Source organism: Littorina saxatilis, linkage group LG16 (assembly GCF_037325665.1).
Source record: "Littorina saxatilis isolate snail1 linkage group LG16, US_GU_Lsax_2.0, whole genome shotgun sequence".
Classification (NCBI taxonomy): domain Eukaryota; kingdom Metazoa; phylum Mollusca; class Gastropoda; order Littorinimorpha; family Littorinidae; genus Littorina; species Littorina saxatilis.
In genome coordinates, this window is record NC_090260.1 from 20,662,994 (window position 1) to 20,680,139 (window position 17,146).

General features: G+C 40.8%; 1 protein-coding gene and 1 long non-coding RNA gene across 2 annotated transcripts; both read left to right on the plus strand.

Moving 5' to 3' along the window:
• Window positions 1–80: 80 nt before the first annotated feature.
• Window positions 81–11,152, plus strand: LOC138951332 (ankyrin-1-like). Its single transcript, XM_070322954.1, has 2 exons — window positions 81–2,436; window positions 11,084–11,152. Exons 1-2 carry the CDS (start codon window positions 100–102, stop codon window positions 11,150–11,152), a joined length of 2,406 nt encoding a protein of 801 aa, XP_070179055.1. The 5' UTR covers window positions 81–99.
• Window positions 11,153–14,217: 3,065 nt separating this feature from the next.
• On the plus strand, window positions 14,218–16,855 carry LOC138951524 (uncharacterized). Its single transcript, XR_011451142.1, has 3 exons — window positions 14,218–14,740; window positions 15,269–15,444; window positions 16,207–16,855. It is a non-coding gene; the product is annotated as an uncharacterized lncRNA (long non-coding RNA).
• The last annotated feature ends 291 nt before the right edge of the window (window positions 16,856–17,146 follow it).

Here is a 17,146-nt window from a genome sequence, read left to right on the forward strand (position 1 = left end):
CTTGAAGAAAGAGAGAGCTCACGGAAGATGCTGTCAGATATTTTTGGTGCTGATGACCAGCGGCAACCAGAATACTTTACAGCACTGCAGTTGTCTTGTATGAAAGGCTACGAAGCGGTAGTAGCAACCCTGTTGCAGGCAGGAGCCAGTGCTGAAGCAGAGGACAATGAGAAGTTTCGTCCTTTACACCTTGCGTGTTTGATGGGCCACGAAAGTGTTGCCTCTTTACTTGTGGATGCCGGTGTTAATGTTGAGGCAGAGACTGACGAAAAGCACCGTGCGTTGCACTGGGCCTGTTGGCTGGGTCATGACAAGACAGTATCTTTGCTTCTGAATGTTGGTGCTGATGTTGAGGCTGAGGCTAAAGACAACCTCTTCCCACTCCACTGTGCCTGTTCACGAAATGGAAACGTTGATGTTGCATTGATGTTGCTCGACAAAGGAGCTGATACTAATAAGAGAGATTCTCACGGACGAACACCTTTCTTCCACGCATGCCAATGGGGAAAGGTGGACACTGTCAAAATGTTGCTGGGGAAAGGAGCTGATCCACTGATCAGAGACAATCATGGGCGACTACCATTGCATGAAGCATTCAACAACAAACGTACAGATGTAGCGTCTTTCTTGGTAAACAAACATCGCGACGCTCAACGACCAGATTCAAATGAAGAAAATGATTTGCTATTAGCATGTCTACAGGGACGGATTCACACTGTGAAAACATTGTTGAACAAAATGGCTGACATGGAACTTGCAAAGTCTGAAGATATCACTCCTTTGCAGATTGTGTCTTTGTGTGGAAACAACGACTTGGTGAAGATGTTGATCACCAAGGGGGTAGATGTTGATAAGAGAGACGTATATGGAGAGACCGCTCTGCACAAAGCATGCAGGCAGGGACATGTGGACACGGTCAAGCTCTTGCTGGAGAAAGGAGCTGACCCACACATTGCAGAAAAAGACGGTATCACACCCTTACACATAACATGTCTAAAAAGACATACTGACACAGCACTGATACTGATCAACAGTGGTGCTAACATTAATACAACAGACACAGTAGGGGAAACTGCTCTGTTTAAAGCATGCTGGCAGGGAAAGGTGGACACTGTCAAGATGTTGCTGGAGAAAGGAGCTGACCCACACATTGCAGAGGAGGATGGCAGAACACATCTCCACACTGCTTGTTACGATGGACACACTGATATAGCACTGATGTTGATAAATAGTGGTGTTGATATTAACATAACAGACACAGCTGGAGAAACCGCTCTGTTCAAAGCAGGAAGGCAGGGAAAGGCGGAAACTGTCAAGATGTTGCTCGAGAAAGGCGCCGACCTACACATTCCAAACAAACTCAGTATCACACCCTTACACACAGCATGTTACAATGGACAAACTGACACAGCACTGATACTGATCAACAGTGGTGCTGACATTAATACAACAGACCCAGCTGGGCAAACGGCTCTGTACAAAGCATGCTGGCAGGGAAAGGTGGACACCGTCAAGATGCTGCAAGAGAAAGGAGCTGATCCACTGATCAGAGACAGTCATGGGCGACTACCATTGCATGAAGCATTTAACAACAAACGTACAGATGTAGCGTCTTACTTGGTAAACAAACATCGCGACGCTCAACGACCAGATTCAAATGAAGAAAATGATTTGCTATTAGCATGTCTACAGGGACGGATTCACACTGTGAAAACATTGTTGAACAAAATGGCTGACATGGAACTTGCAAAGTTTGAAGATCTCACTCCTTTGCAGGTTGCTTCTTTGTGTGGAAACAATGACTTGGTGATGATGTTGATCACCAAGGGGGTAGATGTTGATATGAGAGACGTGTATGGAGAGACCGGTCTGTACAAAGCATGTAGTCAGTGTAACGTGGACACTGTCAAGATGTTGCTGGAGAAAGGAGCTGACCTACACATTGCATACAAACTCGGTATCACACCCTTACACACAGCATGTTGGAATGGACATACTGACACAGCACTGATACTGATCAACAGTGGTTCTGACATTGATGCAACAGACACAGCTGGGGAAACAGCTCTGTACAAAGCATGCTGGCAGGGAAAGGTGGACACTGTCAAGATGTTGCTGGAGAAAGGAGCTGACCCACACATTACAAGGGGGGATGGCACAACACCTCTCCACACCGCTTGTTACAATGGACACACTGACATAGCGCTGATGCTGATCAATAGTGATGTTGATATTAACATAATAGACACGGCTGGACAAACTGCTCTGTTCATGGCATGCCAGCAGGGAAAGGTAGACACTGTCAAGCTGTTGCTAGAGAAAAGTGCTGATAGTAATATCCCATCCAAACGAGGCCTGACACCGCTGCACGTAGCTTGCAGTGAGAACCACGAGTCCGTTGTCAGACTGCTGTTGTCCTGGGGAGTCAACACTGGTGTTAGAGATAATGCGGGCAATACAGCATGCCAACTTGCAAGACAAAAACAGTTACGCAATATAACGACACTTTTTAAATTACAGACGAAATGCTTGGTTTCATGAAACAATAATTGGAATGAACAAGTGAGCGCCACAGGCAGACTTGAAAAGATGGAGGAATATTGCCAATGATCCACGTGCTCAACATTCTTCACCGCAAAGATGTAACACTTAAATTCCATCATCTCTTTTATTTCTGCTAATATTTCAGTGTGCCAGAAGTCTGGGTAGGGAACACATTTCAGATTATTTAGGATTTCTGTGAAATGCTTCAGTAGTTTTCTGTATCCCAAATGCTATTTTAGTCGACTTTACCTCAATCATTACAGTGAATGTTACCTTTAAAACAACCCTCCTTCCCGTGTAAACGATTGCGTGCGCAACTGGGTGTCTGCTCAGGCGTTTTCATTGTTGTTGTTGTTATTGATGATGATGATGTTGTTGTTGTTGTTGTTGTTGTTGTTGTTGTTGTTGTTGTTGATGTTTCTGATTACATGTTCTGCTTCTTGCTTGTGTGCATTGACAAATTAAACCTCAAAACTGCTTATTAATCAACACTAGCTTAAAAAAGATTACGGTTGTGTGTTTAAATGATCTTTGCAGTGTGAAAAGAGAACACTTCTGACTGGCACTGGCCACTGCACAAGATTGACACTCAAGCATGTCCTTTTATTTTTTGCAAACCGATATTTATTTATTGTTTGTTTGTTTGCTTAACGCCCAGCCGACCACGAGGGCCATATCAGGGCGGTGCTGCTTTGACATTTAACGTGCGCCACACACAAGACAGAAGTCGCAGCACAGGCTTCATGTCTCACTCAGTCACATTATTCTGACACCGGACCAACCAGTCCTAGCACTAACCCCATAATGCCAGACGCCAGGTGGAGCAGCCACTAGATTGCCAATTTTAAAGTCTTAGGTATGACCCGGCCGGGGTTCGAACCCACGACCTCCCGATCACGGGGCGGACGCCTTACCACTAGGCCAACCGTGCCGGTTTCTGGGGTTAGTGCTAGGACTGGTTGGTCCGGTGTCAGAATAATGTGACTGGGTGAGACATGAAGCCTGTGCTGCGACTTCTGTCTTGTGTGTGGCGCACGTTATATGTCAAAGTAGCACCGCACTGATATGGCCCTTCGTAGTCGGCTGGGCGTTAAGCAAACAAACAAACAAACAAACTTTGCTATGTTTTCATAGACATTAAATTGAATTGTGTTGTAATGGTTGCTGTTCATTGGTAACGTCCCTTCAGCCGAGTTGGCTTGCTGTATTGAGAGAAAAAAACACTACATTTTGCACAGATTACTGGACTATGCATATTTATTGTTACACATCTTTTGAATATCACAGGCACATTGATTTTTGTATCAAATATAATTTGTTGACTTTATTTTCTATAGATAGAGAATACTGCATGGCTTGCTGTGTCGTACCAAATTTACACGAGTTGTTTTGTAAAATATTGAACTGCGAGGGAAAGCGAGCTGTTCACTATTTAAAAAAGCAACGAGTGTAAATCTGGAACGAAGCAGCAAGCCATGTAGTATTCTGTATATCCTATATATTATACTTACGTGTATTATACTGAAAATGTCCTGCAGTCGAGGCAGCTAACTTGAAGACGCATGTTTTGGAACCTATATCTCTTCTAAAGCCTCGTGCAATCTATTACGTCAAAGTAAAGAAACGTCCCTCTGAAAGTGTAGCGTGACGTGTCAGTTCTAAAAATTCATCGAGGGTAATTAGCGAGCGCAATGTTTTTTCTATAATGACGTTTGTCTCGGTGACTTTGGCATCATAAGCAGTGGAAAAACAGGTCCCTGCCAGACTTGCTTGACATGACCTCATTTACATGATATACACACGTGTGATTTGAACGATTATTATCTCACGGGTGTCTCTCTCACGTATGTAGGATAAAAGCCAATTTGTGCAATTTTTATTTTGACACTTGTAGGTACTTTAACTTTGATTATAAGTTTAGAATCAGTCTTTTTCATGTCATTGCTTTCACATCAAAACAAGTTAAATATCACTGAGAAAGATGGCTTCTTTGCTGTGTAAATGATCATGTTAATCACACCAGGTCTCACCAGGCTTTCACTGGTGATAAGAATATTCTTCTTCTTTGACATACCAGGTTTGCAGAAAGGAATTGATTTGCTAAATTGATTTGGCATACTGACATAAGTGTGAGTGAGGAAATCATAAACAATTCTATGTTGCACACAACGTAACAAAGTTGCAGAAGAACAACATAACGTTGACGCTTTCTCAAATATTAGTAAAGATAGAGATTTGAAACTTTGTACACTCCTGTTTGTGATGACTTTCAGGCAAGCTCGGTTGACCGTAGTCAAATCTCAAGGTCACAGCCGGTCATGTTTTGGTAAAGATTAGTTCTTTTTTCATACCACAGCTTTGAAACTTCACTCACTTGCAAGGTTTGATGTTTTTCACTGGCTCTGGGCCTGAACTAAGTCTGGCTGATCCAGGTCACATTTGTTCAAAGTCACAGTGAGGGAGATTGGTAGGAAATAATCTATTTCCATTCTGTCTTTCACTCGCTCGCCCTTCCTTCCCCACCCCCATCCTCCCACCACACACTCTTCTGTTTACGTATATTATTACGTTTTAGTTGTGTACGTCATTGCACCATGACCCTGTTCCTAGACTTTGTTCTTTTTTAGTATAACGTTATTTGCTGTCTGTCCTCTTCTTGACTGATATCTTCTTTTCCTTTCTCTTTCTGTCGCCTCTCTTTGTTTTAAGTGTAGCCTAACTGACGAAGACTTTTTGTCAAAACCGGTCTGTTTATTGTTCATCAAATGTTTCTCGTACTGGTGAGTACATTTTAATTGTTATTTTGTTTTCTTGAACGTTTCTAGAGCTAGAGCAGCAGTTGATTTGTTTGTGATTCATGTATGACGAAGGTGAGTCATTCGAGCGTGCAGCTGATTTGTTTGTGATTCATGCATGACGAAGGTGAGTCATTCGAGCGTTTGCTCTTTTCTTGGCACAAGTACATGTGTCCAATTGAAGAAATGTTAACGTCCCAGGTAAAATCTTGAATGGATCAGTTGTGATTTACCAGATGGGTTTCACTAGAAGGAAGATGCCTTTCAGATATGTTGCTTTATCACTTTTGTATGTTTTATGAAGTAGATTTATCTAGTAACACACTCACTGTACATACATGCTTGATGATGTTTTGTCTTGATGTGTTTCTTCAATGTTCTCTTAATGTTCAATGCCAATGTTTTGTTGCTTGATCAGAAATATTAAAATGGCTGTGCATGCCGATGTGGCATGCATTCACCTACTTTTTGTTGTAATTACGTTTGCTCAAGCCATGGCACGATGTAAAGGAAGTAAACCGTCTTTTTAGCATGGCATCTTGTTGTGACCCGTTTTGTGGAGCGTTGCTATTTTTACGTGAGATTCACGTGCTCCTTGTTCAGTTGTTGTGACCTGGTTTTGGGGTGAGCCCTGCGAAACTGCGTTGTAAGTTTTAGAATACGTGTGACTCACGTGTTTTTAGTTTTTAATGTCAGCTAGTTCCTTGATCTTCTTTCTGTAAAATATACCGTTTTAAGTTTTGAGCATGCACGAAGTGCGTGATCGGTTACTGATTGGTTGTAAAATAGTAGTCTCACCCGATTCTGTCTTAGGAATGTTGTTGGTTGGTCAATACGGTGACCTTTGACTTTTGAATAACTATTCCATGTTAGGTTTTTGTTTCCATAAATACCACTGCTTGACGCCTTTCTCTTCAGTCGATCTGAGGGTTTTAGGAAGTGTTCTTGTTATGTTTTAACGTCAACGTAATGTTCTTGGAGACAGTTGTTTCTCAAGTGTGAATTGTTTTGTGCCCTTCGTTTGAGAGGCAACACGTTTTTGGTACTGCTGGTCAACCCACACAGCGCATAAGGTAATTTTGTTGTTACTTGTTTGTGTTGTATTCTGGTCGCCATTTTGTAATGACTTTGTGAGTTGTTTTCGAGGTCGTCATAAACGGTTGCTACCTAATTAAACTAATCAGAAAGTAGCTACTTTAAAAATATAAAGATGATGATGCTAAAAAATGAAAAACAAATCTATTTTGCAATTTTTTGGGGGAAAAACCCATTTGTGTTTGCTTCTGTTTACATCTGCATTGGAACTTTGTGAATAGAATATATACATTTGCGTGCATGAACTGTATTTAATTGCTTTTTATGTTATCTATGAGCATAGCATGCTAAATGGATAAGACAAAATATGATGCAACATTTAATGTAATGAGTTTATCATGTATTGTTCATCTCTTGGACATCATGGGAATATTTATGCTGATCGTGGTTGTTATTTTGTTTGTTCTCTACCCTTGCTTTTGCAGCTTTATGATTGGTACTTGTAGGCAATCTAAATTTTGATAATTAGTTTTTGACTTTCTGTGTGTGTGTCATTGCTCAAAGATTGATAACTTTTCAGTATTGTTATTAATGACAAGTGTTTGCTTCACTGCTTATATTTTGTTTGTTTTGGTTTGGTTTTTGTGTGAAAGGAAGTATTTTGGTGACTAAAATATGCAAATAGTGTTGACAATGATGTGTTGCTGGAATGTGTGTTTTTCGTTGTATCTATGTTTTATGTTCTATGGGTGTTTGTTACTATACTTATGCTGACAAGCTGACACAACTCTTGATACAATATTCGTGTCATACTGTTGCTTTTTTATTTGGATAAAGATGTATATCACTTGTCCTTATGGATGTTATATGATATTTTCTCATAATTTGTATATCAAGATTTGCTCAAAACTCTTCATAGATCGAAGTTTGATTTCATTTTTAATAAGTGAGTTTTTGAAGGAAACACTCTGTGAGCAAACTTGCAGCTGTCCAGAAAGAGTCGGCAAAAATTATCTAGAAATCTACAACATTCAAAATTAATAACAATGTGTATTTATCATTGTTTTTGTAAAAACTATCCTGTTTCACGAATAACAATTCCGAATGTAGGTTTCGATACTTGGAAAAGTTCCAATACATAACGTTACCATATCTAGCAATACTACACTTTTTTAATCCTATGGTTTAAATGCCACACAAGTAATCGAATCCTTGTGGGCCGACTTAATGCTTCTCTTATCTCACAGAAAGACACTGTTGATGGTCTGCCTCTGTACAGCTTGTTCCGTAAAATTAAACCTTATTGTTACACTCAATGCGTTAGGCATACACAACATTATGCTTTGATTACGTTTTTAATGTCTTTAAAGGTTGTTGTTTGTTGTTTGTGTGTTGTTTTGGCCGCTTTGTTTCAGCAGTCATCTTAAAAGGTACTGCAGTAGGATTTTATGTTATTGTTTTAAAATGTAAACGTTTCTGGTAAGATAAAGAAGTTGAGATTACTGTTTGAAGTGTTTTGTATTACAGAGGGAAAATGTGACACTAAACAAATATAATGTCAAGGCAACAACTGATCTAACCATATTTGAGTGTTTAAACAGATCAAAGATAATAGTTGTAATCGGGATTTTTTGTTCGAGTGGGGTAGGTGGGGCGGGGGGCTGGGCATTTGTGGCTAAGCCAGATTCTATGATAAAATGTAATTGTAATTACGGGTATCTGTTTGTTTTCCCTTTCTTGGTTACCACAATAACATAAAAAAGCTCAAATTAAAGGGTGTTTTAAATGTTATGATTTTGTTTGCACGTTTGGCTTGTGTTGCTTTCTTTTTCTTCTGATTAAAAATAGCAGGGTTTTTGTAAATGTTTTCAATACAAGTTCTGATTTTTTTCAAAGAATGTGAGGTTGTTTTTTTTACTCTTTCGTTTATTCCAATATTTTTCTTTTTTTTTTAAACACAATTTTATTCAAAATACATGACATGAAACAATTGACAAAAATGCAGCTACGACACGAACTCAAGCAGATGCTTATTTGACGTGAAGATTTAACTGGTAAAAGTCAAGTGTACATTATTTGTCTTGTGTAATTGAACTTGAAACTACCATCAGTATCCTTTACCCAAAAACAAACAATACCTTGGTATACCCTTAGGATTTTTCAAGGATTAGTCATCGTGTGTCCAGTGACTTAAGTGAATTCACAAAGGCGATTGTTTAGTCTGCTAATCTTTTGAATTATCCGTTCTTCAGAAAATCGATAATTGTATTCCTTGATTTGATGAGAGGTTGATATTTTGATTGTGACATGTTAGATGAAAATAGTACTCTTATGAATTACTGGCCTATATTATCCTTTGCTTTTCTAATAAATATTATGCTGATAAACATCTTCAGAGTCAGTTTGTTTTTCTATTTGTCAGTTGCTTCCCATTTATGTGGCTTTGACTCTATTTAGGTACTGTTTTAATACATGAGAACTGTGGCAGTACATATTGCAGTGTTCGAAAGATCAAGCATAGATTTGTATTATTATTTTACTGTAAGTTCATCTGAAACGTTACTCCCCGCTGGTTAGGGGGAAGAATTTACCCGATGCTCCCCAGCATGTCGTAAGAGGCGACTAACGGATTATGTTTCTCCTTTTACCCTTGTTAAGTGTTTCTTGTATAGAATATAGTCAATTTTTGTAAAGAGTTTAGTCAAGCAGTATGTAAGAAATGTTAAGTCCTTTGTACTGGAAACTTGCATTCTCCCAGTAAGGTAATATATTGTACTACGTTGCAAGCCCCTGGAGCAAATTTTTGATTAGTGCTTTTGTGAACAAGAAACAAGTGGCTCTATCCCATCTCCCCCCTTTCCCCGTCGCGATATAACCTTCGTGGTTGAAAACGACGTTAAACACCAAATAAAGAAAGATCTGAAACGTTGACAAAAGTCCCATCTTTTGGGCGTAACCGGACACAGAAAAGAATACCTAACTGTAAATTTTGTTCCTCCATATTTCCAATTCACATTAGCTTCCACATCGGGATTATTTTGCCGTCTTCCCTTTGAAGCATCTTCCTACTTACTTGATACGATAAGAAACGAGATGAGCCACTTTATGAACATTCATATGATGATTGTACTGGCAATCTGAGAGAATATACTTATAATCGCATGTATGTAATTGTCAATGATTTCAAAATCATTATTAAAGGCATATGTACGCGCTCCCGTGTTTACAAAGTGTAGTTTGCCCATAATCGATGTCAAACGCACCATAAGACCATATAATGACGATATGTCACCATGCGCGGACCATAATACATGCATTACAGCTTGTTCTAGCCTCTGAAAAAGTGAGGATGTCAACAAAGCCGCGGTGTTAGCTCCCTTGCATCAACGTTACATGTGTTGCCAAATCTATAAATAGGACGATCCAGATCAAAATGAAAATTAACATATCTCAACATTGAAGGGGTCCTAGACCACAATATTTTGCAGGGAACTTAATTTAGCATGTCTCCAGCTGTTGGTAAAGCAATTAGCGTGTATAGTCATCGAGTACATATGCCTTTAAGGCAGGTCTTAATTAAGACCTAAGTCTACTTCGTGAAGTGTTTTTACCGACAGTTAGTGTTATCTAAAGGTCCCTGCGGCCAGTGTCGACTTCCCACACTTAATTCCAGGCTTTAGGCTGGTGAGTGGCTGGTGTTTTTACCGACAGTTAGTGTTATCTAAAGGTCCCTGCGGCCAGTGTCGACTTCCCACACTTAATTCCAGGCTTTAGGCTGGTGAGTGGTTGGTGTTTTTACCGACAGTCAGTGTTATCTAAAGGTCCCTGCGGCCAGTGTCGACTTCCCACACTTAATTCCAGGCTTTAGGCTGGTGAGTGGTTGGTGTTTGTACCGACAGTCAGTGTTATCTAAAGGTCCCTGCGGCCAGTGTCGACTTCCCACACTTAATTCCAGGCTTTAGGCTGGTGAGTGGTTGGTGTTTTTACCGACAGTCAGTGTTATCTAAAGGTCCCTGCGGCCAGTGTCGACTTCCCACACTTAATTCCAGGCTTTAGGCTGGTGAGTAGTTTTTGTTTTAATCGTCCCCACAACCTCTATGGCTGTCTAGAACCGATGCAAATTTGTTTCATTTCTCAGTTTATGCTGGTAAGTGACAATAAAAACACCAGAAGAGTAAACACACCGGGGGATAGAGTACTATCTGCCCATTACTAAGATGAAACACTGCATTAAAGGAAACGGTTTTGGCCTGTGACTTCTCAAAATTACAGGTCGCTTAGACTGTCTTAGTTGGTTTCTTGATCACAAGAAATACTTTTAGGTGAAGTTGATGTTGTTGTGCGGTGTGGTGACGGTGGTGGAAGTTTAAGGGTGTCTGTGTGTGTCTGGGTGTGTGTATGTGTGTGTCAGTGTGTATGTGTGTGTGTCAGTGTGTGTGTGTGTGTCAGTGTGTATGTGTGTGTCAGTGTGTGTGTGTGTCAGTGTGTATGTGTTTGTGTGTGTGTGTCCGTGTGTGTGTTTGTGTGTGTGTGTGTGTGTGTGTGTGTGTGTGTGTGTGTTTGTGTGTCAGTGTGTGTGTGTCAGTGTGTATGTATGTGTGTCAGTGTGTGTGTGCCAGTGTGTGTGTGTCAATGTGTGTGTGTGTGTGTCCACATTCTCTTCCCCTTCAATGTGTGAGGGATCACACTGACCTCGTACATCAACACAGAAACTGTTCCTCACTGCTACAACCCCCGCCCCCTACATCGCCACTCCCACAGACAGCTGCAGCGTCTAGAACCAACAGACTCTCCTTCCTAGCCACAAGCGCTCGGCCTTCACCTTCTTCGCCTCCCTCTATCCCTTGGCCTCTCCCCCCTCCCTACCCCCACCCCCCACCCCCCCTGCCGGCTGATCACTCACTACATTTGTATTAACATCTTCCCTTCGTTAAAAGCGACACATCATTGTTAATGGCGGACAGTCACCATCTTTAACCAAGGGTAATACACGAATTCCCAAAATAACTGTGTCGGGTGTGTATGGGTTGTGTCACACTGAATACCTTGCTTTTAGCGAGACAAACAATCCAAGGGCCAATCACTAGTGAGACAAACAATCCAAGTGCCAATCACTAGTGAGGGTCGTGTCTGAAACACGTGGCCAAGGGCCAATCACCAGTGAGGGTCGTGTCTGAAACACGTGGCCAAGGAGCACATGTAGAATGTTTGTCTCACTAAAAGCAAGGGGGGTCACTGTTTCACAACCAATACAAATCAGACACAGTTATTTCCAAACATCTTCTTTTGACTAAACAACTTGACAAAAATCAAGAACGATAATCATGGGTGTCTTCATACATACGGGAAAGGAACTGGTTACTTCCCTTTTTAGTAAACCTCAAACCATTGCTTGTACACTGTTTCTCAAAACAAGAAATGAGATTTCTGAACACAATTAATGCAACAGCTAGTAAGAATCTAAAATAAAACCTGCACTGGTTTGTTATCAGTGGCGTGGCAGTGGAAGAACTTAACAGACCTTCACTGCATCATTTGCCTACCAAACTGACGACACACTCAGGGTTTTATATTCTTATTATGATATGTGCGGCACAAGAGTTTATCATGGCCCTCCTCTCTTTATTTTAGTTATGATCCCCTCCCCCCCCCCCCCCACCCCCACCCCCATTTCGTGGATACAATGCGCTCTTCCTATCCCATCCCCATCCAACGCTTCATAGACTAAGCAACCACAGTACCAAAACAAGCATCACAAAAGAAAGCAAATCGACAAAATAACATAATTATGCTTGCACACACAAACACTCGTTTACTGTGACACTTCACACATACAGGCAAACGCTGGCATAATGTAACCTGGCAGCTCCAAGGTACGTAACACAGAGAATAACCACAACTAGAAACGCCTGGTGCTCGATGAGATTGTACGTCACACATAGGTCACACATCGGGACATAAGGCTTTGAACTTCGGAATTTCCTTTGTCTGTATGGAGGGATACACGAAAGCACTGATCTTATCTCCCCTTGGCGGCACTCAGAGGTCACAATTGATGAACGTTGGTCACTATGACGGCTTACTAGTGCCAAAACCTCATAATTGTAATTATCAAGGGAAAATTAATAATTTTCCCTTGATAATTACCATTTTCACGTGTTTATTACTAATTTTCCCCGGAAAATTACTAATTTTCCCGGAATAATGACTAACTTTCACCTGTTAATTACTAATTTTTAGTTTTGGCTCACTTCCTGACGGATTGCTAGTGCCAAAACTAAAAATTAGTCATTTTCCCGTGAAAATGAGTAACTAGCAGGTGAAAACAGTAACTGACAGCGTTAATGAGTAATTATCACGTGATAATGGGTAACCCCAGGTTTTGGCACCAGTAAGCCGTCTCCCCACCCTTGTTCCTCAGTCTCTCGTCAATTAATCCAACGCGCCCTGGGACATACCTACCTTGCCCACAACAGCACTGTGAGCAAACAGAAAATGTCTTCCTTCATACACCGACGTACGACGCCATATGTCACTCCGTTCACACTACAACTGACTGACCAAGGACTTAAGATGTGTAGCAGAAGAAGTAGGTTGTCCTCATCCCAGCGCGCCCAACCACGCCCCTATCATTCACGTCCCTACACCGTCACCCCGTAGGGCTGTATTGTTACTGTTCAGCGTGGTTACCCCCCCCCACTCCACCACACCCCTAAGTTATGTGTGTCTCTGTCTCTCTGTCTCTCTGTCTCTGTCTCTTTGTCTCTGTCTCTGTCTCTTTGTCTCTGTCTCTGTCTCTGTCTCTGTCTCTGTCTCTGTCTCTGTCTCTCTCTCTCTCTCTCTCTCTCTCTCTCTCTCTCTCTCTCTCTTGATAAGACAAAAGATAAGAGATTTATGAGGTTGTTTGCTGTTCTGTTTGTGATTTATTGTAATTTTGTATTAGTTAGATGTAAAGGCAGGTTGTTTAAAAAAGGCGTAGCCTTAAACCTATATCCTTCTAAAATAAAGACTTATCATCATTATCATCATCATCATCATCATCATCATCATCATCATCATCACTCTCTCTCTTTCTCTCTCTCTCTCTCTCTCTCTCTCTCTCTCTCTCTCTCTCTCTCTCTCTCTCTCTCTCTCTCTCTCTCTCTCTCTCTCTCTCTCTCTCTTAGTACTCTCAAAGACAGGAGTCCAAGGTAAAATGCTTAACATGCTTAGAGTATGTATGCTAGCATCAAGGCATGTGTGCGATGCATCAGTAGCGGAGATATTTCGGACTACTTCAGCAGCCTCCTGGGCCTAAAACAGGTTTGAATTTGCAGTCAAATATTATTCACGTACTTTATAAACGAGTTAGCTAATGGTATCATGACTAAAGGGAATCATGGTATTCAGCTTCTGCCAACCAGGTCGAGATCTTTTTAATGCTTTATGTCCTACAGGCTAAATATTTCGCCTCTTAATTTTTTTCCTTCAGTTTCATCTTTTTGACCGAGGCAAGATAATACATACAGGCTTGGAGGAACATTTTAAACATATTTTATCACGAGCAAAACAAGCCGTAAGAAGTTAAGTTTCAGACAGAATTTAGACTTTCTTCTACCATTACACAGCCAGGGATTGGATACATGTAGTATCAGAGCTGTCAGAAACATGCGGTGTTCAACAGATGTACGACTAACATAGTTCAGAGGAAATATTTCATGTGAGTCCCATCTTAGTTGCACTACCAATCTGAACAAATATAAATTTAGATACGGGATAGACCTTTTTCGTATAACCTTTGCCCCCAGCGTTTCGACCAATCAGATTTTAGGGCACGGCAGCCTCTCTCTGATAACCGGAAATAAGGGGCAATAGGTACCTGGCCTGAAATACCTCTTTCACTGTCGGTGCTCGAAGTACTATTGCTAGAGGATTACTTTGAGAAATTCTGCAAGAAAACGGATTATCTTGTTCAAAATCATGAACTAAAAGTCAAGGACATGCATGAAGGTATGGTTTGAAACGGCTATTGGTGGTATATGGACGAAAGACTTGGCGAACTTCCCCTGCATAAGCGAAGCAGAGGTGATCGACCACAGATCTACAGATCTCTGGATCAACTTTCTTACTGATACTACTGCGTCGACGTTCGACAAGTTATACGACGCATCCAGCGCAAAGAATGCAAAACCTTGGGGTAAACGATAGACATACTGTGTGCATAAAATGTCTTTCTGCATGGCACAACAGCTAGTAAGCAACTGTGGTGATCAGACTCAGAGCGAGTGTGCTGACGTCAATGAAGCAGACTCGCAACGAAGTGTATGCTGTTGTGGGGGGACGCTGACCGGACAGGCACTTGGAGCCTACTGCGAGTGTATTGCTGGGTAAGTGTTGTTGGCCTTGTATGTTTTGTGGGATTAACTTGATGGCTGCGTTACTTGGTATCTTACACAATCAGTTTTCATACTCAGTCATATAATGCATGGCACACAAAGTGACAAACACACACAGAGATTCATAATTCTCTACTAAAAATGTCTGCATGCAAAAGCTGTCATTTTTGACAAAGTTATGAGCAGCATGTTAATGTAATTTCAATCAGTATCTCCAGGAGACCATGCCATGTTGGCTAGGCATGTTCAATAGAATACCAGGTACCTGAGTGCGGAGTTTTATTTAATGTGTACGTACACATGTGTTTGTGAATCCTCTTGTCAATGAAGGTTATCACTGCAGTAAGATCAAATTCCATTCTGAGCCGGTATATATTTTATATAGATATCAACAGCATGCGCTTACAAGCTCTCTGTAGGAATTCCTAGGAAAGATAAAGTTAATTGTTATTACTAGCAGGCTAAGGAAAATCAAGATGACACAAACGGAATTTGAATGTGTGTTGTTGTTTTTACCAGAAAGGACAGTCTTGCAACCATGTGGCCGCCACCCTTTTTGCTGCTTCACACTACATGGCTGAAGGAATCGACACTGTGCCAGCAGACAAAACTTGTACACACTACAAATGTATGTGGAAGGGGCATGCTGCCATGAAAACTGCACCAGCTGCTCTCGATGACATACAAATTGTTAAGTAAGTGTGTATAATAATTAATAGGGTTGCATTACCTAGAGGTTTACATCAGAGTGTGACTGTGATCTATTTTTTTCAGAACATAAGTCTCAAAGTTAAAATATAGAGCTTGTTAACTACAACAGCTACAAGACTGGGGAAAGAGAAACAGTGATATTTATAAAGTGCATTATCAACAAACTATGCATTTTACATTTAGTCAAGAGACCAGGGCGGTGGTGTATGTTTGTGTGTAGAGCAATTTCTGGAAAACTACAACATTATGTTCTAAAGGTTAAAAACAAACCAGCCCTGAAACAGTGAAAGTGGCAAGTATTTTACTCGCCATAGTTAGTAGAAGCATGCATCTGGTGAGTAGAAGTGTTCATCTACTCGCCAAATGCGAGTGAAGATGCTGAATCAAATTGTTGGTTTGGTTCGTAAAATTTGCTCTCTGGCTGGTACGTTTTCAGAATCACTAGCCAGAGGCTAGTGCATAATTTTTTGACTTTCAGGGCTACAAGCTTAGAAAGTTAAACAGATTTGTTTTAAACACAGGGAAGCGTGATTTCCTGTGGGACAGTTTTGCTACTGCGCTATGCTGGGTTGCCATTTACCTTATTCGACGTGGATGCTGGTTTTCAGCTAAGCATTGTCCTTGTGAAATGTACTGCGTTCAGTATCGTTATACATGTTTGACAGACTGGCGCAACTTGTTTTAGCATTTGTACCCAGCATAAGATTTGCTTTAGTGTCAAGTAAGAAAAATAATTTCATTTTCAGGTATGCTTCAAGACAAGACAAGTTTCCCCGGACGACTCTTCAAGGCCTCAATTTTGACCAAGAAGTCCGGATGCAAGGAAGCGCGACTAAGAGATCTTCAACAACCGGTACCAACCGTTTGAAGGCTGCATATAGTTATGATATACTGAACTAGGGTTTTCAAGGTGTGATATTTTTTTCCAATACCAGTTAATTAAGTTGGTAGCAACAGTTAACTGTTCTGTCAAGTGAAAAATGTATGTAGTTTCAATATGGACAGGTAAAATCAGTACTTTGTTTACAGCGAGGGAGGGTATGTAGTGCTGTCACCTCTGTGTATGAGTTCAGGTTTAATTTTTTAAATGCCTGCAGTTAAGACAGAAGATTGTGGAAGCTGATAAGAACTTGTGTCAGAGGATAGTAAGAAGTGTTTCGGCTTCGTACGGACTATACCATCATCCATGACTTGTGTGTATTATTCGGAGAACGTATCAGAGCCGAGGACATGTGTTGTGAACAGCGATTCTCAGTGATGAAAGTGTAGTGTGTGTAATGCCGGACTGTATTCTTCTTCAACTTCGGAATGGATAGGAGGTATTTTGTGAGATGTTTTATGATTTGATATCCATGTACTGATGATTTCATTCAATAGCGAAATGTTTGAAATGTTCATTCGTTTTGTGCCATGTTTGTTGTTCAAGAGCGTGTTGTCACCATCCCTTATGAATATGGACGTGTGTGAATGTTGGTGCAGACATGAGCGTTTGAGCGAGTGAATTTAGAAGCCCTGTGCATGAAAGTCATTACCGGACAACCAAATCAGCAAACATAGAAATTCCTTGTCATACACATCGATCTGATCAAGGTAATAATGTTAGCACTTTTTTCCAATTTATTTCACAGTTATTTGTTACTTTTGGGAGGAAATTATAATGCAATTCACCGATTTTAAAAAACATGA

Coding starts and splice junctions, on each gene's coding strand:
- LOC138951332 (XM_070322954.1), top strand. CDS start 100: ATGAAAGGCTACGAAGCGGTAGTAGCAACCCTGTTGCAGGCAGGAGCC. Junction 2,437..11,083: donor CCTGGGGAGTCAACACTGGT/GTTAGAGATAAT, acceptor ACATCAACACAG/AAACTGTTCCTCACTGCTAC.